Source organism: Ptychodera flava, assembly GCF_041260155.1.
Source record: "Ptychodera flava strain L36383 chromosome 23 unlocalized genomic scaffold, AS_Pfla_20210202 Scaffold_24__1_contigs__length_23054250_pilon, whole genome shotgun sequence".
Lineage (NCBI taxonomy): Eukaryota > Metazoa > Hemichordata > Enteropneusta > Ptychoderidae > Ptychodera > Ptychodera flava.
In genome coordinates, this window is record NW_027248278.1 from 350680 (window position 1) to 378045 (window position 27366).

The 27366-nt window shown below is 36.5% G+C and overlaps 1 protein-coding gene across 1 annotated transcript in view; it reads left to right on the forward strand.

Annotated features, from left to right (window-relative positions):
- The window catches only part of LOC139125085 (cullin-1), a 182590-nt gene that overhangs the window by 112032 nt on the left and 43192 nt on the right, over positions 1 to 27366 (forward strand). The window contains exon 14 of the mRNA XM_070691194.1: positions 11653 to 11784. Within this exon, the coding sequence (XP_070547295.1) occupies positions 11653 to 11784 (132 nt within the window). The remainder of the gene's footprint in view (positions 1 to 11652; positions 11785 to 27366) is intronic.

Sequence of the window (27366 nt, forward strand, 5' to 3'; positions counted from 1 at the left end):
AGTATTTCAAAGTTTAGATGCTAACTTGTCCCCTTAGCGGATACTGTCTGAGCTTCGATCGCCAGAATTTATTGGAAAGAAAGGCGGACGTACACGGTACAGGCGCCAAAAAGAGAACTTGCATTATTTTTAAACAATATTTTTATCGATTTTTATTTTATATTACTTGATTTTGACTCGCTTTCGCTAAAGCTACCATCTGCGCATGCGCACAACTGTAGGACAAAATCTTAGTTGAAGAATTGAAACGGACGCCATCTTGTTTCTCGGTATGGGCACATTTTTTACGTTGTGAACGTTTCACTGTGTATTTCAATATGTTCTATAGTTATGAAGTTGACAGTGATGCACTTTTGCGGCTGTCGTGTACTTTTTGGTACGAAAGGCGCCTTTGATTGACTGAAGAATGATGGCCTCCGTAGGCGATAAACACCGGTACTGGCAGGCATATCAGTTCTACTGAGGAAGTAATCCACTGGCCCGTATAGGTCAGGGGCTCACTTAGGGGAGAACCACTTGATTTCTGGGGGGTATGGAGGATTTTGAGAAAAAAATTGTCACCAGGTGAAATAAAAGAAAAAAATTAAGCCTGTAATGGCTTCAGAAAAAAAAAATTCTCATAACAGACAGATATAAAAAAGGAATTGTCACAATACACTTGAAATGAGCAAAATTTTGGAAACTTCATTCTCATGTATTCTTTGCTGGCATGCTGCCATAGGCAGCGCAAATGTTTTTACCACATTGTGAAAATTTAAAACACAAGACAGGTGTCAATAAACTAGTTTTAAACCAATCTATTATTCTCTGAATATAAATATGTTAGAAAGATTACAGGTTGACAACGAAAAATTGAGGAACAACAAATATCATGAAATACAATGTGTGAGCCTTGTTTCTCTGACCACAAAAGATAACATCTCCCCTGAGAACTTATACATATACTTGAGGGGTAAGCTTATTCAGTCTCATACATTAAAGATGCACTGTTGACCTATAGTGTCCAAACTTTTTTTCATTGTATTGTAGATAGGTGTACATTCCAAACACTTTAAGTACAAGTGTTGTGAGTGTAACAAGCAAATGTTTTTTAGTCAATGGCCCAAATTTATTTTTTATTTGATGGACAATAAATACATGTGTAATCAATGCCAACAATCCAGTTTAAGTTATTTGGTTTAGATTAGCCATGGTCCATTATTAGTCCTTAGGGCCTTTGGCCCAAAATACTAATGTGATGACGCGGCCTCTGTTGTTGCATACAGTGGGCCGTATGCTGTGGACGCAGGTATCTCAGAAACGCTTCAGTAACTTTTTCTGAAATTTGGTCTGGTGGTCACTTTGGCATGTATCTCAAACGGTCTTTTTTCTTTTTTTGATTGAATCATTTTAAAGTCACTTTTTTAGCTTTTTTAGCTCCGCTGTCAGCGACGCAGAGCTTATCAAATAGGTTGATTTTCCGTCGTTGTCCGTCGTCGTCCGTCGTCGTCCGTCGTCGTCGTCCGTCGTCGTCGTCCGTCAACAATTGCCTTCTCCTCTGAAACGGCAAGTCCAATTGCTTTGAAATTTTATATGCAGTTCACTTGGCGTGACCTCACTTAAGTTTGTTAAAATCTTGGTGAAATTTGCATATTTGTATTTTTGGGGCATTTTTTGCTGTTTTTGGTAAAAAAATCTTCTTCTCTGAAACCGCTTGTCCGATTTCTTTGAAATTTAATATGCAGTTTACTGGGGGTGACCTCATTTAGATTTGTTCAAATCTTGGGGTGAAATTTGCATATTTGTATTTTTTAAGGCAATTTTTGTCATTTTTGGTAAAAAAATCTTTAAAAATCTTCTTCTTCAAAACTACCAGTCAGATAGCTTTGATATTTGGTACATATGTCCTTAGGGATGATCTATTTCAGATTTGTTCAAATTGTGCAGAAATATGCAAATTTGCATTTTTAAGGCAATTTTTGCCATTTTTGGTCAAAAAATGTATTTCTCAAAGGTGCTGGTCTGATAGTTTTGAAATTTGGTATACAGGTTTCTACAGATGAGCTAAGTAATATATATTGAAATTATTGTGAAATCTGTAATTTTGTATTTTTGGGGCAATTTTTGCCGTTTTTGGTTAAAAAATGTGTATTTCCAAAACTACTCATTTGATAGCTTTGAAATTTGGTATACAGGTTCCTACAGATGAACTAAATGATATTTATTGAAATTATGATGAAATCTGCAATTTTGCACTTTTGGGGCAATTTTTTTCCGTTTTTGGTCAAAAAATGTGTATTTCCAAAACTACTCATCTGATAGCTTTGCAATTTGGTATACAAGTTCCTACAGATCACTTTAATGATATTTATTGAAATTATGATGAAATCTGCAATTTTGTAATTTGGGGGCAATTTTGCCATTTTTGGTCAAAAAATATGTATTTCCAAAACTACTGATCTGATAGCTTTGAAATTTGGTATACAGGTTTCTATAGATTAACTAAATGTTATTTATTGAAATGATGATGAAATCTGCAATTTTTATTTTTGGGGGCAATTGTTGCCATTTTTGGTCAGAAAATTTTATTCTCAAAAAACTACTCATCAGATAGCTTTGGTTGACATGTTCTTAGGGATGATCCGATGTGATATATTCAAAGTATGATGAAATCTTCAATTGTGTATTTTTGCAGCTATTTTAGCTACTTTTTTCTGGCCACTGCATTGAGCTGAGCTATCAAAGATTTCCACCTTCTTCATCAACATGTGTCAAAAATAGTTATTCTCTACATAAACACAGCGGAGCTATATCGGCCGCTAGGTCGCTTGTTTTGAAAACCACTATTTTCAATTTTTCCTCAAAACCACTGATTTGATTATTGTGATATTTGGCATGGGTGTTCGTATAGTTGAAAGGCCGTCAGAAATGTTCAAAATTTGGTGATACATGCCTTGTATTATTTTTAAACAATATTTTTATCCATTTTTATTTTATATTTACTTGATTTTGACTCGCTTTCGTTAAAGCTACCGTCTGCGCATGCGCACAACTCTAGGACAAAATCTGAGTCGAAGAATCGAATCGGACGCCATCTTGTTTCTCGGTCTGGGCACAGTTTTTACTTTGTGAACGTTTCACTGTGTATTTCAACATGTTCTATACTTATGAAGTTGACAGTGATGCACTTTTGCGGCTGTTGTGTATTTTTTGGTACGAAAGGCGCCTTTGATCGACTGAAGAATGATGGTACCGGCAGGCATATCAGAGGAAGTAATCCACTGGCCCACATAGGTCAGGGACTCACTTAGGGAGAACCACTTGATTTTCGGGGGGGGGGGGGGTATGGAGGATTTTGAGAAAAAAAAATTGTCACCAGGTGAAATAAAGAAAAAAATAAGCCTGTAATGGCTTGAGAAAAAAAATTCTCATAACAGACAGAAATAAAAAAGGAATTGTCACAATGCAGTTGAAATGAGCAAAATTTTGGAAACTTCATTCTCATGTGTTCTTTGCTAGCATGCTGCCATAGGCAGCGCAAATGTTTTTACCACAAGCAATTCTCATGTGTTTTTTTCCCAGCACTTATGATATAAGCATTCACTACTTTACACCTCAGTGCACTCGATGTTTTCCTTCCCTTTTCTGACCCAAGAAATCATATTTCAGGATTTCTGTTGCAATATCTCAATGGTACAGGCAACATCTAGATGGGACTATTTGACTTCTGTACATTGTGAAAATTTAAAACACAAGACAGGAGTCAATAAACTAGTGTAAAAACCAATATATTATTCTCTCAACATAAATATGTTAGAAAGATTACAAGTTGTCAAAGAAAAATTGAGGAACAACAAATATAATGAAATACAATGTGTGAGCCTTGTTTCTCTGACCACAAAAGATAACATCTCCCCTGAGAACTTAAAAGGAATTGACTGTTATAAAGAAAAGCAGGTATAGTACTGATCACTGTTGATTTGCCAAAAAAGTGTTCTATAATTTAAAGTTGTATATATACTAGACTTTCCATTTTGTTTTCATTCGTTGGAATGTAAAATGAATATATAAAACCATCCTGTGATATGTGAAACACTGGCTTAAATTTGAAAAATTGCACTGCTACTCTATTTGATAAAAAAAGTTGATGCAGGTGTGACAGTTGAAATTAAAAAATGCTGTCTCTCTGACAAAAAAAGTTCCCATACCCACTTCCTGCATACCCCCCCCCCCCCGAAATCAAATGGGTCTCCCCTTAATATGCGCATGCGCATATAACAAGTTAGCGTTGTTTTGCAGGGACCAGCTCCTGGCAAGGACTTTGAAAAATCAAACCGACGGGCGACGCCGTCTTGTTTCTCGGTCTTTTGCGAATTTTGACGTTTTGAAGCTTTTAGCGTTTATTTGATGATGTTTTGTAAATATGAAGTTCACAGTGATTGTATTTTTGTTGCTCTCATGTACTATTTTTTTGGCACGAAACGCTCCTTCGTTACCGGCGAATCCATTGCTTTAGCGAGGCAATCCCACCGGCGGCCCGTTTAGTAATAGCTGGGTGAGAGCGAGGGAATTCGCTCTGTCCTTCTACCTCCATGTCATAACAAACTAGCGTCGTTTTATGTTGATGTACTGTCCTTTCGACACAGCGATAACTTTAAGTTTTCTGTTGCTTATTTTGGGTAATTTCGACAGTTGTGCATTGATTTTGACATCATTGTTGAAGACAGTGTGTGCTTTAGACTGTCGGGTCGACAGTCCTCGTGCCTTCTTTTGACCGGATCCGGAGTCACTTGCGGTAGTAATCCAACGTAGGCGATCGAGCGCCGAAGGCGCAAGGTCGAGTGCACGACCTTGTATAAGGCACGAGCTTGTATAAATACCGAAAGCTACGCGAGACCAAGCAGTACAAGCGACTGGCGAGAGTCTTGTGTGCTTATGTTGACCGATTTACGCGCACTTCAGAATCACGGCATAATCCGACATGGTAATTTGGCATGATCATCAGATCATACATGATCCGAGATTGCACTTTAGCAAGGTCACGATAACTAATGTTGTTTGTTTCACTGTCGTTTAATACCTATATTTCCACTAAAAGACCATTAGAATTTCCTCCTGGCTACTTTGAAATCGTGCACTGGCATGCATGTAGTTGTCAACATCACTATGCTTGAATGTAGTAGACTCTTACTATGAATATATCGACTGTCACTGCATATTGCATATGTGTGCAAGTCACTCCATATCATCCAAAAAATGTAGTATTGCGACGTTTGAGCTGCCACAAGCCAGAATTTACAGTTTATGAGAAAGTTATCTTACATGTAAAACTCAGTTCTACTGTGAACAAAATGCAAGCTATGTTGCATAACTATGGTGAATAACATAATATTTTGTACCTATCACCGTGTCAGAAAATCAGAAGGAAACAACCACTCAGACAAACTCTGGTCAGGATGATACTGTTCAATTTTAATATTTGTCTCTCGGCACACACTAGATACTCATGACTGTAAAACAACATTTCCATAACTGTATATTCAGTTTTTATATTTAGTTTGCTTTTCACCATATTCTATGTCCTTCCCTGCACTACATAATTCAAAATTAAATATTGTTTTTGGCCTATACATACTTGAGGGGTAAGCTTATTTAGTCTCATACATTAAAGATGCACTGTTGACCTTCAGAGTCAAAACTTTTTATCATTGTGGTATTGTAGATAGGTGTACACTCCAAATACTAAGTACAAGTGTGGTGAGTGTAACAAGCAAATGTTTTTTAGTCCCCACGGACACCGTCCGGGGGGACTTATAGGTTTGGTCATGTCCGTGCGTGTGTGCGTGCGTGTGTCCGTGCGTGCGTGCATCTGTGCGTCCGTCCGTCCGTCCGTTCACGCAGATATCTCTGAGATGCCTGGAGCGATTTCATTCAAACTTGATACAAGGATTACTTCATATGTCATACAGATGCACGTCAATTTGTTTTGTGATACGATCCAATATGGCCGCCAGGCGGCCATTTTATTACGATTTTTTCATGTACAGAGCCATAACTCAGGCATGTTCCAACCGATTTTATTCAAAGTTGGTACAAGGACATTGACCAATGTCATAGATATGCACGTCAATTTGTTTTGTGATACGATCCAATATGGCTGCCAGGCGGCCATTTTATTACGATTTTTTCACGTACAGAGCCATTACTCAGGCATGTTTCCACCGATTTTATTCAGAGTTGGTACAAGGACATTGACCAATGTCATAGATATGCACGTCAATTTGTTTTGTGATACGATCCAAAATGGCTGCCAGGCGGCCATTTTATTACGATTTTTTCATGTACAGAGCCATTACTCAGGCACGTTTCAACCGATTTTATTCAAAGTTGGTACAAGCTTATTGACAAATGTCATAGCTGTGCACGGCAATTTGTTTTGTGATACGATCCAAAATGGCCGCTGTGCGGCCATTTTATTAGGATTTTTTTCATGTACAGAGCCATTACTCAGGCACGTTTCAACCGATTTTATTCAAAGTTGGTACAAGGACATTGACCTATGTCATACATATGCAAGTCAATCTGTTTTGTGATATGATCCAATATGGCCGCCAGGCGGCCATTTTATTACGATTTTTTCACGTACAGAGCCATTACTCAGGCATGTTTCGACCGATTTTATTCAGAGTTGGTACAAGGACATTGACCAATGTCATAGATATGCACGTCAATTTGTTTTGTGATACGATCCAAAATGGCTGCCAGGCGGCCATTTTATTACGATTTTTTCATGTACAGAGCCATTACTCAGGCACGTTTCAACCGATTTTATTCAAAGTTGGTACAAGCTTATTGACAAATGTCATAGCTGTGCACGGCAATTTGTTTTGTGATACGATCCAAAATGGCCGCTGTGCGGCCATTTTATTACGATTTTTTCATGTACAGAGCCATAACTCAGGCATATCTCAACCGATTTTATTCAAAGTTGGTACAAGGACATTGACCTATGTCATACATATGCAAGTCAATCTGTTTTGTGATATGATCCAATATGGCCGCCAGGCGGCCATTTTATTACGATTTTTTCATGTACAGAGCCATTTCTCAGGCATATTTGCATGTTTCGACCAATTTTATTCAAAGTTGGTACAAGGACATCGACCAATGTCATAGCTATGCACATCAATTTGTTTTGTGATGCGATCCAATATGGCCACTGTGCGACCATTTTGTTACGATTTTTTCATGTCCTGAACCATAACTCAGACATGTATCAAGCGAATTCATTCAAAAGTATTTTTATCACAGACCTAATGAAGAGGACTCTATCCTCTCTGAGGACCTGTAATCAAAATACCCATTAACAAGTGGGGACTGTGTCATCAACGATGACTTGTTAGTCAATGGCCCAAATTTATTTTCTATTTGATGGACAATAAATACATGTGTAATCAATGCCAACAATCCAGTTTAAGTAATTTGGTTTAGATTAGCCATTGTCCATTATATTACAATAGTTTGTGGCTAAATTTTCTCCCCTTCTGTATCATATAAGTTCTCCGTTTCCTGTTTTAGATATTGTTGATCCTATTGAGTTCCATCTCTTATTCTTGATTCACTTTCATATTAACTTTCATTTATGTCTAAACAATTTGACTTTTTGCCAAATTTCACACTTATGGCAAATAATAAACAGTAAGGAGGCACAAAGGACGTCGGTGCCCCCGGGCCCCATGTATTACAATAGTTTGTGGCTAAATTTTCTCCCCTTCTGTATAACATATAAGGTCACTGTTTCCTGTTATGGATATTGTTGATCCTTATTGCATCCCATCTCTCATTCTTAATTCACTTTCACACATATACTAAGGCTGTTGATACTTAGATTCCACACTTGAACTTATTCTGCAGCAGTAACTAACCAGAACAAATAACTTTCATAATTATGTCCAAACAATTTGACTTTTTGCCAAATTTCACATTTATGGCTAATAATAAACAGTAAGGAGGTACAAAGGACGTCAGTGCCCCCGGGCCCCATGTTTTGAATTAAAGACACTTTAAATAAATGAATACTTTTATTTTGTTGTAAATTTGATAATTTTGTGTTCAATATTACTTTTACTTTATAATACGTTTAAAATGATGCAAACATTTCCTCGATGTGCAATGAAATTTTGCACAAGTTGGTTTATGATATATAATAATATGTACGGCAAATTCTCGGCTCTATGATGCTACAACAAGTGCAAAATTAGAAAAACATCGATTTTCAAAATAACATCATGTAAAAAAAGAAGAAACACTCAAATTATGTGTTTTGTTTATTTTTATTTCATCTGGGACTTCTTACCTGAAAAGGAAAGTGTAAAACTGCGCAATAAATCAGCTGCCAGCTTCATTTGATGAGGAAAAGTGTCAAGAAAATTTCTTGAATTCCCCATAAGCAATATATCATTGGAAAGAAAATTTTATAAGCTTTAATATAATTTCAGGTTGCTGTAGTCAGTTTTGAGCCACTTTTTTTGCAAATTTGGAATAAACAATACACTGTTAATGATTACAGAATATTTTAATTTTTGAGTGGGGAGTTCTGGTCTCCACTGTACATTGTTATGCAAATGAGCTTGGCTGCAAAGGGTTAAAGTAACTTTTTAAGGATTTTAGTGCCACTTTTCTTCAAATGGAACTATTTTATGGCATCGATGTTTGGCATATGACTTCCCTTCAAGTTAAGTCAGAATTGTCACCTAGTGGCAATACATGTCTATAATATTGTTATCCATTATATGTAGTTAACTTTTGGCATACTTAAAGGTCTGGTGAAATGGTCCCGTTCATGTGACTGAATATCTTCCAGGGGTCAATACTATTACACTCGCAACAGAATTGCCACCTAAAAGTACGCGCAAGTGTTAATTTTTTTGATATTTCTATGTGCGGTTTTCATGGGGTCATTTTGCGACACTCAGGTCACGCCCATAGCGGGGATAATGGTTGGCCGTCTGTGATGTCACAGGTGTGTTCATTTACATCGAATAGCGGTCCAACGCTGCCTTATCTCTGCCAGGTATCCGCTAACAAAACATTGTTTGCGCTGCCCATTTGCCACGTTCGCCGAATCGAAATCCGAAGTGGCGAAAAAAAATCGATCCTAATTCGCCACAGCGGCGAAACTGATTTTTGTTTAAAAAATATGGTAAAATAAAGAAAAAACGTGGGTTTTTTAGTCTTTTGTTTAATCTGCGCTTCTCTCTCGGCGATTCGCAAAAATTGTGTCTACTTCTGTATATTATTGTGTTCTTTCCGTCGTACGTATTTGCAATCGAGCCAAGTCTCGCGAGAGATTTGACGTCATTTAGTCTAGTGGTGTACAGCATGCATAAATGGCTCTTGCGAGAAGTGAAACTTAGACACAAGCAATCGAGCCCTCGCGATAAATTTGACGTCATTTTGTCTGGTGTACAGCGGGCATAGGAACGCTCGCTCGCGAGAATTGAAACTTTTGCTATACATAGCAGACATACGCATTTTAATCGAGGCAACAAGGTTCGGTGTTACAGTTGATTTACATTGCGGTCTAGATGTTCTGTGTTGTGCATTTTAATCACGGTCTTCAACATTCCATGTTGCGGTCGATTTGCATCGCGGTCCTCGTGGTCCGGTATTCCCCGTTGTTCTTCAATTTAATTGCCGTCCCAACGACACGTTCCGTGTTGCTGTCGATTTGTATCATGGAGGACTCTACCTCCACGATTTGTATCGCGATCTCTACGTTCCATGTTGTTGTTCGTTTTAATGGTAGTCTCACATTCAGTGTTGCTGTTCATGCAGCTGATTTGCATCGTGGTCCCAACCTTCCGTGTTGTGGTTGTAGTGCATTTTAATCACGGTCCCATTTACGTTTTAAGTTACTGTCGATTTGCATTGCGATCCCGACATTCCGTGTTGACAAGTGCATTTTAATGGCAGTCACAACGTTCAGTGTAGGTGTTCATGCTGTTGATTTGCATTGCGGTCCCAACAATCTGTGTAGCAAGTAGCGAGGCAGGCTCAGCCAAGGGACCGTGGCCGATCGTACGAACCAGCAGAGACAAGCACATTATGGTTCAAACACTCAACACTTGACGGGAACATGAAAAAGTTTACAGTTGAGCCGTTCATGTTCTTGCAGCTGTCACAACCACCAAAAGAACAACGTTATCCCATAGTGAAGGAGGACACTGTCCTGATCATGTAAGCGGAAACCCTAGAAGTTACCCCCCGTAGGGAGCTTACGGAGTTGTGAAATACTTTACTTCTCATTATGAGATACGGCGTCGGGCAAACTTCGGAAAGCCGAAAAAAGTCGACTGGAGAGGCTCGGGGGACACGCCCACATTGCATTTTTCTTTTGCCATATTTCATAATCACGTGCGGTAAACAAAAAAAGAAATGAATGTCATATAGACCATCAACTGTATTTCTGTGATTTTGCAACATGGGCATTTCACCAGACCTCTAATCAAAACAGCTATGATGTTTGCATGTTTGTATGGCTAAGTAGGCTAACAAACTGCATCAAAATGGGCACCATTTTGTTTTCGGTCTTATCCATTTTGTCACCTTCTAAACTTTTCCACATGTATTTGTGTGTTTTATAGTTTTCATTTTGATGTTGATATCATTCTCATTGACTTTGTGCATCTTTTGGCATGAACGGCTTCTTCAATTGACTCTGGGAGGATTGCCTTCACAGACTCTGTCAAGCTGTTACACAATATACAGTTGTTTTCACTCTTACTGTGGCAGACATACCTTTTGTGTCTAGGAAATAAATGGCAGTTGGCTGTAGACTATAGTTTGGTACATGAATTTATAGCAAGGCCTAACCCTAGACTCTCCACAGTCGCTGTGCCTTGTTTTGTGCGCGTCCACGGTGGGCCTGCATTTGAAGGCTATGCTGCGCAGCTGTGAGCACACGCTGCCAGACACAGCGACTGTCGGTGCTTGCAAGTATATGAATATTCATATGGGTAGTGACGTCAAAAGAAATACCTATCTTACTGGGCGAAGAGAATATATACTAGTAGCTGGTAGACTTATATTACGCGATATGTTTTTATTTTTAATTTTTAATTTTATTTGGCTATGGTACTTGTCATTTTTTTTTGATTAACGGATGTGTGGTGTTCTATAAAGTACCCAGATCAGGCAGAAATCCGACTGGTCGCTTGCAAGAACGTCCAGACCCTAGGATTCGCGTCGCTTCTCTGAAGGGCGCGCGCATGTTCCAACAGGGGAGAACGCGAATCGCGGGGTCACTGCCAGACTAGGCCCAACCCCTGTATACACATGTGTATTATTATCCTCGGCACATCACAATGTACTGACGCGCTGTACGTGACTTGGAGGGCAGAAAAATGGCCCCATATTCTGTATGTGCTTGTTCATGTATATTTGAGTACCATACTGCTGGTTATTTTTCAGCACTGTTGTCGGTTGTAGTTTTACCAAAATACCTTCTAAATTTCCTCACTTTTTAATATTTGAATTTTTCTGTGAAGTTAGAATTGCACAACAGCATGCATATCATTGTCAAGGTCTTTCCCTGGTAATTATTTTAGGTACCATGATTACATGTAATTTATCACTAAACTTTTAAACAGTGTGGTTTTTGTCTTATTTCAGCTGGAGCGTAGTTTTCAACGTTTTACAACATTTTACGCCAGTCAACATAGTGGTCGAAAGCTGATGTGGTTGTTTCAAATGTCCAAAGGTGAACTGGTGACCAATTGTTTTAAAAACAGATACACTTTACAGGTAAGTATCTTAGAGGACATGTTCAAAAAATGGAATTAATAGTTTGGATGATATGGTTCTGTGTGAGGATGGATGAAGTGCAAACAAATTCGAAACAACTTATTCTGTCAAATTTAACAAAATGGATGACTTAAGGTAGCTTTCCGCCTTTGTTTTGGTATTTTGAGTCAAAAACACAATTTTTTATATCCCTGAAAAGTATTCCTATAATATTGATCTGCCTGTGTGCAGAATATCTTGGTCGTGAAGTTCCTGTTTTTGGGTGAAATTTTGGAATAAAAATGTACGAGAGGCACAGGTGTACATTTTGGTGTTTGAGACTACCATTAAGTCTTGATTGACAAGGGATTACGCTAAGCAAGCAGCGCCACAGTATTCACATGCACTTAGGCAACATCCGCTGTGAAAATCCCATTAACACCTACCGTTCACTGCGTGGGTCAAGACCATAGTGTGTACCGTGCAATTAGGCATCGAAAAGTGGGTCTTACCATTTTTTGCTCACGTGTTGACACACGTGAGCATGTGTCGCAGTGATGTCTGTCTGTCTGTGTCTGTCTGTCTGTCCGTCTGTCTGTCTGTCTGTCTGTCTGTCTGTGTGTCTGTCTGTCTGTCTGTCTGTCCGTCTGTCTGTCTGTGTACTCAATATCTCAAAAACGGCTCATCAGATCAGAATCAAATCTGGTACATAGATTCAGTTTGCAAATGGCAAGAACTGATTAGTTTTTGGTGGGTGTGGTTTGCTTACTTTTTGCTCATTTGCATAATTAATGATTTTAGAAAAAACTGATATATATTGACAACGACTGCACACAATTTGATGTGATTCGCTACAAATGTTGATCACTCCAAGATATATCAGCTTTGAAAGATATTAAGGGGTGACATGAAAGATAATTACTAATTTGCATGTTTAATGAAATTTCCTAATTAGGAGTATACATCTGGATTTACTCGATCAAAATTGACGAAACTTGGTATGCATATTGAAGATACTATGATTTAACGTTATTGAAAGTCATTAAGCATTTTACTTCATCCAAATCCTAATTTGCATATTTAATGACCTTTTGAAATTAAGGCTATATATTTGAAGTTACATGACCAAAATTGATGAAACTTGCTTTGTACATTAAAGATACTATGATAGAATATTATTAAATGTCACTAAGCATTTTTACATCAGCCAATTCCTAATTTGCATATTTTATGAACTTTCCTAATTAGGGGTATTTATCTGAATTGACGAGACCAAAGTTGATGAAACTGGCTATGTACATTAAAGATACTATGATAGAACATTATTGAAAGTCATTAAGCATTTCAAGTTTAGCCAATTCCGTATTTGCATATTTAATGAACTTTCAATATCAGGGATATTTATCTGTATTGACAAGACCAAAGTTGACGAAACTTGCTATGTACATTAAAGATACTATGATACGACATTATTGAAAGTCATTAAACATTTTACTTCATCCAGCTCCTAATTTGCATATTTAATGACTTTTTGAAATTAGGGGTATATATTTGAATTTACATGACCAAAATTGATGAAACTTGCTATGTACATTGAAGATACTATTATGTAGGTTAACTTTGTTGAAAGGCGTTAAGCATTTTTGCTTCAGCCAATTCCTAATTTGTGTATTTAATGAACTTTCCTAATGAGGGATATATACTTCGATTTATTTGATCAAAATATTGGAAGTCATTTCGCATTTAAGTTTTCATGTCAGCTTCTTTATAGTTTGCATATCTAATGAGCTTTCAAAGTTTGGAATATATAGTTTGGAGGACTTGACCAAAGGCAATTACACTTGCTATATAAAGTTGTGATACAATGACAGCAGTCAAAGAAATTAATATTTTTTTCAGCTAATTACATATTTGAATACTTAATGACCTATAGAGTATATCTGTGGTGAATTATGTTCATTATGTTGATCATAATACTTTCAATAAAGTTGCAAACATGTAGCAAAGGTTCAAATTTACACATAACTGCAATATATAATGAAACACGTGAGCATTTACAGTTCATATCTGGTTCTCATAGGGGTGGCCGCTCCCAAAAGATCACAATTTATCGACACAATCGGACAAGGTCAGACTTATGACATTGTTGACGGTACAATTTCAGATTACAGAAATGGCCCACACACTAAATGTTTTATCTGGGACATCTGGGACATTTTTGTGCTTTTGTAAAAGCACCAGGAGTGGTGGATAAGTTCCGTAATGCCAAACATGTTTGAAGAGGCCGTCCCATATACATAAATGGTACGTTCCACTGGCGGCCTTAGTGACAGCGGGAACACTTGAATACCGCAACAGACGCAACATTCGGCCGAAGTTTAGGCTTCTTTCAGCCCCAAGACATTTTGACATCCCCCGTTATGATTTATTTGTTTCCCTTCAAACTTATTAGTAACTGACAGACCAGTCATATTCATAAGCGTGACCTTTGCGTTCTGACCAGTATTACTTTTACAGTACCGTTTAGGCGCCGCTTTTCAAACTTTGACAGTGTTGGCGGCTATTGCTATTGAAAATGATATGAAACTCTTTTTCTCACGGTTTTTCACCATGTTCTCACAAACTTTAAAGCATGTGAATGCTGACACTATGCTTCTCAGTGTTTTGATTTGTAACATTTGACACGAGTTCCCCAAACCAGGTAGTGCCGAAACGTCTTTGGTCGCATTGCCTAAACGTCTTGGGGTTGGATATTGTGCGGCCGAAACGACTTTGCGCTGAAAGGTCTAGAAACCCGACATTGTCCGTTCGATGAGAATACTAAGTAAGTTTAACAATTTATGAAAGAAAATGAAATACCAGAAACTGCGGCACTGGAACTACTTGGGATTAGAAAATACAGGTGGAAACAAATTGCACAGATTTAATTAATGAAGAGGACTCTATCCTTTCTGAGGACTTGTAATTAAAGTACCAATTAACAATTGGGGACTTTGTCATCTACAATGACTTGTTATTCAAGGAGGTGTTGTGGCTTTCAAGAAGATCACATGTTTACAATCTTCACGAGTCTGAAAAGTTCCGTTCAATGGCACCGATACTGCCTCAATCTGTGCATGTTTGTGGCCACAATGCTGCTGTCACTGGTCTCCACTGGTATTCTGCATCCTCCTCAAGGTGGTTGGAAAGGCTATTTTTGCACCAATTCTTTTCTCAGAGTTAATGTCAAGTTTCAAGTGTTAGAATCAAGATATTTCGTTCAAATTTTCAGGATAACTCCCTTAGTTAATATTTTCTCCAAAGAATATAAAAATTGTATATTTGCAGCCATGATTTTGAAATACGACACCAGTAAATATTAAAATTTAATTTTTCATATTTTTTTTACATATTTGAATTTAATAATAATTGGATAGTATTAATATTACCAAATTAGTTATAAATATGTTGACACTATTTATTGTGAGATTTGTACGGCAGGATTTGTAAATAAAATTTGTTTTTATGTTTTTACATGGGTTTATATATCAAAAAATTATTAAAAATTCTTTCAAATTTCAAAATGTGATTTTTCAAAAAGTACCTCAAATACAGGAAAATTGTGCCGTGTAAATCTTATCTGTAACCTTGTTAATAGGCTGTAAAAATTCAATGTCCATATCTCATTTCAAAGTTGGATTAAATTGGTATACAATTATGTAGGAAAACTGTTATTCTGTCAAAAATGTTGAAAACAAGCCTTATTTGCACCCCTCTTTTGAAGTCATAGAGCAGTTTTTTTTGGTTAATCTCACTTTTGACACCTCTTTGTTTCAAGAGTTAGAATCAAGATATTTCGTTCAAATTTTCAGGATAACTCCCTTAGTTAATATTTAGTCCCCGCGGACGCAGTCCGGCGGGGACTTATAGATTGGGTCCCGTCCGTGTGTCCGTCCGTCCGTCCGTCCGTCCGTCCGTCCGTCCGTCCGTCATCAACAGTTTCTCAGACACTGCCAAACCAATTTTGTTCAAACTTGGCACAAAGGCATAGCACTATGACCTACAGATGCACATCGATTTATTATGCGATACGATCCAATATGGCCGCCAGGCGGCCATTTTATTACAATTTTTTCATGTACGGAGCCATAACTCAGACATGTTTCAACCGATTTTATTCAAACTTGGTACAAGGACATTGACCAATGTCATAGATATGCATGTCAATTTGTTTTGTGATATGATCCAATATGGCCGCGAGGCGGCCATTTTATTACGATTTTTTCATGTACAGAGCCATAACTCAGGCATGTTCCAACCGATTTTATTCAAAGTTGGTACAAGGACAATGACCAATGTCATACATATGCACATTGATTTGTTTTGTGATACGATCCAATATGGCCGCCAGGCGGCCATTTAGTTTCGATTTTTTCATGTACAGTGCCATAACTCTGGCATATCTTAACCGATTTTATTCAAACTTGGTACAAGGACATTGACCTATGTCATATATATGCATGTCGATTTGTTTTGTGATACGATCCAATATGGCCACCAGGCGGCCATTTTATTACGATTTTTTCATGTACAGCGCCATAACTCAGGCATGTTTCAACCGATTTTATTCAAAGTTGGTACAAGGACAATGACCAATGTTATACATATGCACATTGATTTGTTTTTTGATACGATCCAATATGGCCGCCAGGCGGCCATTTAGTTTCGATTTTTTCATGTACAGTGCCATAACTCAGGCATATCTCAACCGATTTTATTCAAATTTGGTACAAGGACATTGACCTATGTCATATATATGCATGTCGATTTGTTTTGTGATACGATCCAATATGGCCACCAGGCGGCCATTTTATTACGATTTTTTCATGTACAGCGCCATAACTCAGACATGTTTCAACAGATTTTATTCAAAGTTGGTACAAGGACATTGACCAATGTCATATATATGCATGTGGATTTGTTTTGTGATATGATCCAATATGGCCGCCAGGCGGCCATTTGTTATGATTTTTTCGTGTACAAAGCCATAATTCAGGCATATCTCAACTGATTTTATTCAAAGTTGGTACAAGGACATTGACCTATGTTATACTTATGCACATTGAATTGTTTTGTGATACGATCCAATATGGCTGCCTTGTGGCCATTTTTTTTACGACTTTCCATGTCCTGAACAATAACTCAGACATGTACAACCGCGGCAAAGCAAGTGCATAGGTAACTGATTGTAATACAAACACTAATAGTAATTAACATGTAGTCTAACTTCGCCTTGTTTATCTATACTTTGTCGCTGTCAGTAAGAAATCTCAGCAGGGTGGCGTTAAATGGTACTGTCTTCAGGAAGTCCATGCCAAGTTGATGTCTTATATTTACGTTTGGCAAGGAGACTTCTCATATCTAAACCAAGCACCCCGTGGTTTATTAGCTCTGTATCAGTAAAATAAAGATGCCGCTTCTATACTTTAAAGTTTTCCAGTACTTGTTGCTATCGTAGTTTCTGTTTGTATTACAATCAGTTATCTATGCACTTGCTTTGCCGCGGTTGTATCAAGCAAATTTATTCAAAGTTGGTACAAGGACATTGACTTATAGTATACATAAATACATTGATTTGTTTCTCGATATGGTCTGATATGGCCACATGGTAGCAATTTTGTTATGATTTTTTTTCATGTCGAGAGCCATAACTCTAGCAAGTCTCAACTGATTTTATTCAAAGTTTGTACCTGGACATTGACTTATGTAATACATATATGTGTTGATTTTTTAAACAGTAAGATCAAATATCCCTGCGTGGCGGCAAATTTGTTACGATTTTCTCATGTACTGAGCCATAACTCAGACATACCGGTATTTCCACCAGTATCATTCAAAGTTGGTACAAGGACATTGACCTATTTCATACATGCTCGTCAGTTGTTTCACGTCATGTAGCAGTATCATGTCAATTATTGAAGTTTCATAATTAGGTTGATATGTCAGAAATACTGCATCAAATTTCATGAAACTTTGTACAGATGTTAAGCTCACATTGCTTTAACCCTTTCACCCCCAGTTCCCTGTATACAGGTCCAACTTAACCATAGAAAACAATGGATTTGGGACAAACCATGGTGGTGAAAGGGTTAACAGTGAAAAAGACATTTATCAGTGTCATTTTAATTAATTTGTAATTGCATATGTAATGAACTTTCCTAATTAGAGTGATATATCCACAAATACAACGTCAAATTTGATGAAACTTGATACAGATGTTGATCTCATAGTGTTGTAAATACTACATTAAACTTTATGAAATATGGTACCGGTTATCTATTAGTGTTAGGATAGAATGAAAAAATGTTTTGCAACATCCTGTCAACTAATTCCCAGTTGACTCATTTAATGACCTTTAGGATAGTGGCCTACATTGGTTTTATGTTTTTCATCACCATGGAACTCATTCTTGGCCATTGAGTGCCATCTGTATCAAAGTATTTTTATCACAGAACCTGTAATCAAAGTACCCATTAGCAAGCGGGGACTGGGTCATCAACGATGACTTGTTTCTCCAAAGAATATAAAAATTGTATATTTGCAGCCATGATTTTGAAATACGACACCAGTAAATATTAAAATTTAATTTTTCATATTTTTTTTACATATTTGAATTTAATAATAATTGGATAGTATTAATATTACCAAATTAGTTATAAATATGTTGACACTATTTATTGTAAGATTTGTACGGCAGGATTTGTAAATAAAATTTGTTTTTATGTTTTTACATGGGTTTATATATCAAAAAATTATTAAAAATTCTTTCAAATTTCAAAATGTGATTTTTCAAAAAGTACTTCAAATACAGGAAAATTGTGCCGTGCAAATCTTATCTGTAACCTTTTTAATAGGCTGTAAAAATTCAATGTCCATATCTCATTTCAAAGTTGGATTAAATTGGTATACAATTATGTAGGAAAACTGTTATTCTGTCAAAAATGTTGAAAACAAGCCTTATTTGCACCCCTCTTTTGAAGTCATAGAGCAGTTTTTTTTGGTTAATCTCACTTTTGACACCTCTTTGACACTAAAAGAATCTAAAAATGCATTTACAATAGCAGTCACTCACTCTGAATGCCAGCACCACCTTGTCAAACTTTCCTGAAAAACAGCAAATAATGACTTCCCTTTTCAAAAATTTTATTAAAAGCTAGGGGACCTCTACCATAGTTAATACACTAAGGACTCCCCAACTTCTTCTTATTTGGTCAGTTTTTCTGAAGTTTTAACAGGCTATAACTCTGCAATGCCTTTGTGCCTAAATGTCTAGTTTTTTTTATTCCACAGAGAATGTTGACTACTTTTATATTTTAATAGTTTTGTTGAAATTTATAACTGACGCTCTAGCCTTTCCAACCACCTTAAAGCTTGTAAATAATACTGATCATAAATAAAAAAAGTATCCAATGGAAGTATTGACTTGACTTTATGAAGCTAAAACTACAAACATCAATGTACATCACTTCAATAAAACACAATTTCAACTCACATGTTCACATACATTTCTAATTTGCACATTTAACTGACTTTTAAAGTTTCACTTTTATCTTAGGGAAATGCTGCACCAATTTTGGTGAATTTTACTGGTGAATAGGATATTGCAAGAGAATATGAAAATACTGCATATACTGAAATACAAGGGCATTTTCAGTTCTTGTCTTTTTTTTTTCAATTCAATAGAACTTTATTTATCCCAAACGTGGGCAATTAAAAAGCGTGGCTCAAATACAACATCAAAAAAAATATATAATACAAATTTACAAAATGGTAGGAGACGCAGGACTATACAAAAAAACAGTTTAGGAATCATTTAAAAGCTGCACAGCGGTTGGAATGAATGACAACTTGCGCCGGTTTGACCTGCAAGCCGGGTATCTAAAACGCCGACCAGAGGGAAGTGTGTCGAACTCTGCTGATAAAATATGATCACAAGACAAAAGAATTGAGCGGGCTTTCCTGAGTACTTGCTGATTATAAAACGTAGAAAGACTTCTCTGGGGTATACCAATTAGTTTTGAGCTAAGTGAAACAATTCTATCAAGTGAAGTTTTGTTTTTAACAGACAGATTTTGATACCAACAAATGAATGAAAATGAGATAACGCTTTCAATGTAAGATTTACAAAAAAGAGATAAAATTTGTCTATCAACCATGAATGAACGCAGTTTCCTTAAAAAGTACAATCTTAGCTGCCCCTTCTTCAGTATAGAATCGGTGTTATGATCCCATTTCAATTTGTTGTCAAATATTGAACCAAGGTATGTATGACTTTTAAAAGTTTTAAAAACGAATTACCCGAGGTAAGGGCATTGATAATGATGTATATAAAGTCATTGCAGTAGGAGGTAAATTAAGGTGAAGTACTACGAATTACGTCAAAATTAAGTTGTGGTGTATGTATGTATATTGTTTTGGAACAAAGTCCATACAAGTGTGTAAGAATAAATTAGAAAAGTAGTAATGAACTCTTGTGTTTGTATACATTAATTAGTTTAACCCTTAAAGAGGCACTTCCACTTTTTAGTACACATTTTTTTAATGCTAATGGTTGATATTTGACATGGCGTCTGCGCGCGGATCGCGAGATATAGACAAAAGCAGGTCCTCAAAAAAGTTTGAATTCTGGTGGCCCACCTGAATTCAGCTTCCGAACATAGAACGTTTGGCACTGGGGCCATTGTCAACTAAGCTATGGAGTATGAGTCTACTCTGACGCTGCTGTATGCTACAGCAGTACCACTCCCGTCGGTGTGCAGTCATGTCCCGTGGGAGAAAGCCGAGTCCTACTGACTTGGCAAAAAAACCGAAAAACAAAGTTACTTTGCTGATTCCACCAGAATTCGCATAGGTGACTAGTACAGATAGGTGTAGTTGATACATAGTATGCATAGTGGCCGCCGCGTGGTATGCAAGCATACCACACAGCAGCCACTATGTATCAAACCACGCGTAACTGTATGGCAGATGACAAAATGTAGTCATCGGAGGCAACTAATATTTCACACGTAAAAACTGATATCTGTGTAGTATTGTTTAAAAATTTAATACAACTGATTGAGAAGAATGAAAACGACAAAAAATAAGGAGAAGTTTTAAAAACGAATTACCAGAGGTAAGGGCATTGATAATGATGTATATAAAGTCATCGCAGTAGGAGGTAAATTAAGGTGAAGTACTACGAATTACGTCAAAATTAAGTTGTGGTGTCATTTTCTTGACACTTTGCACAAATATTCTTGGAAGTTGTGCAAGTGCAAAAATGAAATAAAAAATGGGGGTCACCACGCTTGTTTCCATGGAAACCGTCGTTAAAATGGCGTCGTTAGAAATAAATAAAAATGATATAATTCACTTAAACTAAACAAAGCAATTATAAAACGCTTAGCAAATGAGTTAATTTTAATAAATACTAAGACTTAAGATCCATATTTATTGAATGTATAGTTTTCATGATGTTTGTGAAGAAATTTTAACATAAGTATCGATTACAAAATGACGATATCGAAATTATATCACTATATAATTTTCGAACTTTCTTCCTGTCTCTTTGAATGGTGTCATTTTGACCAAACTTGGCGAATAAACTCCTGACATAATAACATTTAGTTTACACTTTTAATAAAAGGGTGTCACCACGCTACTTTTTGCAATATCTCCAGGTGAATGGGTAATTTGCGCCATATAAATGGGAGAGAAATGTTAATTTTTCGCTCATATTGAATAAAAACCAGCTTCCTAGGGGGTCAAAATATGACAAGGTTATAGGTCACATGTATTTCTAAGACACTGGGTCAAAAAATTAGGTAAAAGCGCAATTTCAACAATGACAGGTGATGTTAAATACATGCTCTACAAAATAACCCATTTGCGGCAGGCTGGAGTTAAATCTGCGCAGAAACGTTCTAAAGCGTGTGCCCGTCCGAATTCGTCGCCCTTCACCTTAATTGCGTCATTCGAACGTTTTTGGACTCCTTAGAATATCGTCAATCAGCACAACAACACACTTTCGGGGGATTTCAGGTCATAACCAGAAACGGTCGTAAAACTTCGAAATGTGAAAAATACACTTGGGAAATGACATGTTTTTATCGATATCTCGCGATCCCTGCGGAGTCGCCACGTCAAATATCGACCGTTGGCATTAAAAATATGTGTTTTAAAAATGTTACCAAGTGGGAGTGCCTCTTTAAGGTAAAGGGCGACGAATTCGGACGCGCACACGCTTTAGAACGTTTCTGCGCAGATTTAACTCCAGCCTGCCACAAATGGGTTATTTTGTAGAGCATGTATTTAACATCCCCTGTCATTGTTGAAATTGCGCTTTTACCTAATTTTTTGAACCAGTCTCGTGGAAATACATGTGACCTATAACCTTGTCATATTTTGACCACCTAGGAAGCTGGTTTTTATTCAATATGAGCGAAAAATTAACATTTCTCTTCCATTTACATGGCGCAAATTACCCATTCACCTGGAGATATTGTAAAAAGTAGCGTGGTGACACCCTTTTATTAAAAGTGTAAACTAAATGGTATTATGTCAGGATTTTATTCGCCAAGTTTGGTCAAAATGACACCATTCAAAGCGACAGGAAGAAAGTTCGAAAATTATATAGTGATATAATTTCGATATCGTCATTTTGTAATCGATACTTATGTTAAAATTTCTTTACAAACATCATGAAAGCTATACTTTCGATAGATATGAATCTTAAGTCTTGGTATTTATTAAAATTGACTCATTTGCTAAGCGTTTTGTAATTGCTTTCTTTAGTTTAAGTGAATTATATCATTTTATTTATTTCTAACGACGCCATTTTAACCTCCGTTTCCATGGAAACGAGCGTGGTGACCCCCATTTTTTATTTCATTTTTGCACTAGCACAACTTCCAAGAATACTTGTGCAAAGTTTCAAAAAAATGACACCACAACCTAATTTTGACGTTATTCGTAGTACTTCACCTTAAGGGGCTGCATTACCTAATGTTATGTAATACCCAGCCACTGCATTATTTCAAGGCAGGTAAACAATTTGTGCATGTTACCCTTTTGAATCCATAGGAATTTTTTATTCCTGAATAAAACATGGCAAACCCTATATGATTCATGATCCTTATAAGATATCCTATCTGATTATGGTAGTTATGATATCATATTTATACAAATTTAGCAGAAATTTTGGGTAAAATGTCAGGATTTTGGTAAAAATTAAATTTTTTCAAAATAAACCTGAAAATTCCCAAAATTTACATTTAGATGCGGAGTGGATGTTGTTGTGGTGGTGGTTGAAATGAGAGTTAAACATTACATTGACACGAAATGACCAAAAATATTGAAATTTTAGAACTCATTTGCATATTTATTGCATATAAGTATGCAACTGAAATCTACTCTATCTGTGAAAATACAGACAACTTTCCTCTGCAAGTGACACATTTGTTTCAAATAAAATAAGTAAATCATCGAATATTCCTTTGAGAAAATTTAATATACGATGTTATGAAACTACTCTGACATCACTTTGTTACAAAATCGGATGTAAATTTGGGGTAGAAAATGGGCTTTTTGGTCAAAAAAATAAAATTTTACAGAAAAATCTATTACATTGAAAAGAAAACCAGAAATGGGGATAAAATAGTATTGTGGATTGCAGAGAGTATACTGGTACTTCACTCAAAGTGTGTGTGTAATTATAAAATGTGAAATTTACCAAAAAAGGTATAAAATACAGAACTAATTTGCATATCAATTACGCAACCATACCACAGAATTATACTTTTTCCTGTTACAACGTGGACAGCTTTGCTCTCCAAATGACACATCTCTATCTCAATGAATACTGCAAAGTGTGAATTATTTCTCCACATAGATGAAAAATTACTAATTTAGACCTGTTTTGAGATCACAATATTAAAAAAATGGACAGATATTTGGGGTAAAAAGACAGATTTTTGGTAAAAAACAAGAAATTTCACACAGAATTTCAGGTAAGTTCACAAAAACCAGAAAAGTAAGATTGAATGGCTATTTTTCTTTCCAGAGAGCATACTGCACTGAAAATGTGTGTAAAATGTCAAAATATACCAAAAGGCATAAACTACAGATCTAATTTGCATATCAATTACATACCATTCATACCACTGAATTGTACTTTCCCTGTTACAACATGGACAGCTTTGCTCTGCAAATGACACATCTCTCTCTCTCAGAGAATATCGCAAAGTATGAATTATTTCTCCACGTAGATGAAATATTACTAATTTAGACCTGTTTTGAGATACCAATGTTACTAAAATGGACAGATATTTGGGGTAAAAAGAGGGTTTTTTGTAAAACAAATTCCCAGAAAAATTTCAGGTAAGTTCACAAAAACCAGAAAAGTAAAATGGAATGGCGATTTTTGTTTCCAGAGAGCATACTGCACTGAAAAATGTGTGTAAACTGTCAAAATATATAAGTTTTTGGTCAAAACAATATTTTCAGAATGAAAACCTAATGAAGGAAACAACACTGGGTAACACTCACATGTACATTGACTGATGTCGTAACTCAACTCTAGTCGCAATTCTTTCAAAACTTGTGTAGACTACCTCCAAAATATAATTTTTATGATCTTATCTACATATTTATGATGTCATTATAATTATTATTATTATTAGACTTTATTTAAACTCGATAAACTGTTGAGCCAGAGGCTCTTCTCACACAGAGTCGAGTATAACAACATTTACAATATTTACATTAAAAAAATAAGTCAGGAAGAAAACTTTATACTGAAAAAAATGTAAAAACGCTACAAGTAAAACGATCTAAAAACAAATTTAAAATTTACATAACAGTAAGATTAACCCATCTATTTAAAAAAATGGCACTTGCAATTTCTTTTGAATGATAGAAGTGAAGAGCTAGATTTGATCTCTCCAGGCAAAGTATTCCATATTTTAACTCCGTTGGCGTTGTACATAAAACTTCTTTTGAAAAATTGGGTTCTGTGCCCTGGAATATACAGATCTTCTCTGTTTGCAGACCTTGTGTTACGTCCGTGGATCTGCTTTACACCTCTAAAAACGTTAAGATAATCAGGAGCAAGGTTATTCAGAACTTTGTACATTAAAACTGATTCATTGTATGAAACTCTTTCTCGAATTGGCAACCACCTTAAGGATTTAAATAAAACATAACTTGGAGTATTAAAATCTTGATCTAAAATCACTCTAGCAACAGATTTCGGTTGTCTTTCTATACAAGATAAAAGAGTGGTTGAACAATGACCCCATATGTTCGAACAATAATCAAAATGAGGTAGAATGAAACAATTATAAAACGTCAACATTGCTTTCTTAGTTAAGAATGATCGTATACGCTTTAACTGTAAAAGCTTAAAAGCAACTTTACCACATACTTTACTGACATGTTTATCCCAGGTCAAAGTATCATCAATTGACAGACCTAAAGGTTTTCTTGCTTAACACATTCAAGCTGCTGGTCATTACAAACAACTTTTATACATTTGTCTGTTCTAGATTTTTTCTGGGAGGTTCCAATGACCATCACCTTGGTCTTTTCTATGTTTATACACATGTTATTATTACAACACCAGCTCAAAATGGATGCCATGTCACCATAATGTGAGTCAAGCAATTGACACTCTTTACCACCTTCACAACTGATCAGATTACTAAGTGTACAAGGACATACTGGTGTCTGTTGAAAATAAAATATACTTTCACATGACTTCTATCAAAATACTCTCTCCAATATACATAAATGGTATTCACAACATTTACAAAAAAGACTGAAAATTGGAGTGAAAGCAGGGGTTTGTGGTCAAAAAGTCAATATTTACAGACACAATAGTTCCAGTTTTGCACCCAATTTACGCATACTGTATATGTAAATCCCACACCTCAGCCTAGAGATTGCTGAAAAAAGGGAGACATCATATATCTTGATGTAATCATCGCCGATTCAAATTGGTGAGCATGTGTATGTACATGCACTTTGAAGCTGGATAACTAATTTATGTTACTATGACAAACAATGCATGCAATCATGAATTCACTCTTTACATGCAGCATGGATCATTTTGTACATCTTTCCATGAAGATTGTCATGTAATAACTTGGAAAATGAAGTAACAATAAAGTTTTACAAAAAATATACAAACATGAAACTGGATGATCCACACGAGTGTCATGTCATTTCTTGATATCAATTCTAATCTTATTTTGTAAACCACACATACATATACTGCACAGCTGTCAGGTTGGAATTTTACACAAGGTGTAAATTGAATAACAAACTGACCAGTAAAGATATCATCCATATTTTGAAAACTATCATGAAGGTTGAAATTTACATGAGGTGTAAACTGAATAACAAACTGACCAGTAAAGATACCATCCATGTTTTGAAATCTATCATAAAGGTTGAAAATTTACATGAGATATAAATTGAATAACAAACTGACCAGTAAAGATACCATACATATTTTGAAATTTTGAAGTCCATCATAAAAGTTGAAATTTCACTCAAGGTGTAAATTGAATAACAAACCAACCAGTAAAAATACTTCTGATATTTCCAAAAAATCTTACATATAGATTTTTTTTATTCAAGTGAACACAACTTTATATCCACATAAACATACACACATACATACACAAACACATACACAGTGTCCTAGTGTGAAAATTTATGCAGCTGGGTTGACATCTTCATAGTTGCGACGAGAATGATAGATTTCAAAACATAGATGGACACACAGCGCAACTTCACACTTCCTACACCACAGACGGGTTTCTGGTGGACGTTTTCCATCTTCATGCTTTCTATAGTAATCACGGTGAACTGCACACTGGCGGAGAGGGTGTTGCTTCTTGCAGCCAGGTCTGGGTGGAATAGGCGATGGAAAATGCCATTCATCCAGACGTCTTAGTGGTTGACCAACAGATCGTCTTCACATGGGGGCAGGGGTCGGAGCATCAGTGGCTGTGGCAACAAGTTCCTTGACGATCTGAAGTCGGAACTTGGAGTGCTTCATCTTCCTATCATCTCCATACTTTTGACAGATGATATATGCATTGGTGATTGCCAACGCCAGGAGATGGAAGAAGAGCTTCACATACCACTTTGCTCGACGCCTGTGCATAGAGTAAGATTTCACCATCTGATCAGCCTGGTCTGTTCCACCCATGTGTTTGTTGTAGTCAACAACTGCTGAAGGCGTCACCACCAGGTCACCGGTCTTTGATATACTAAGACGCCACTTTGGTCTGTCAGCTGTGGATATCATGGTGACTTCACGTTTATCTTGCCACTTCACCACAGCTACACTGTCACGACACCTGTACACTTGCCTTTCTGTTTGAGAGCAGATGGCATTTCGCTCCTGTTGGACCTTACGGTGCCAACTACGATGGTATCCTCACTTTTGAGAGTGGCAGAAAGTTCAGGACTGTTGTAGTAGTTGTCCATGTACACTTTGTGGCCTTGGTTCAGGAATCCTCCCTTTCGCATTAAACCCATCACTACGTTGTAAGTGTGGCCTTTCAAAGCTTC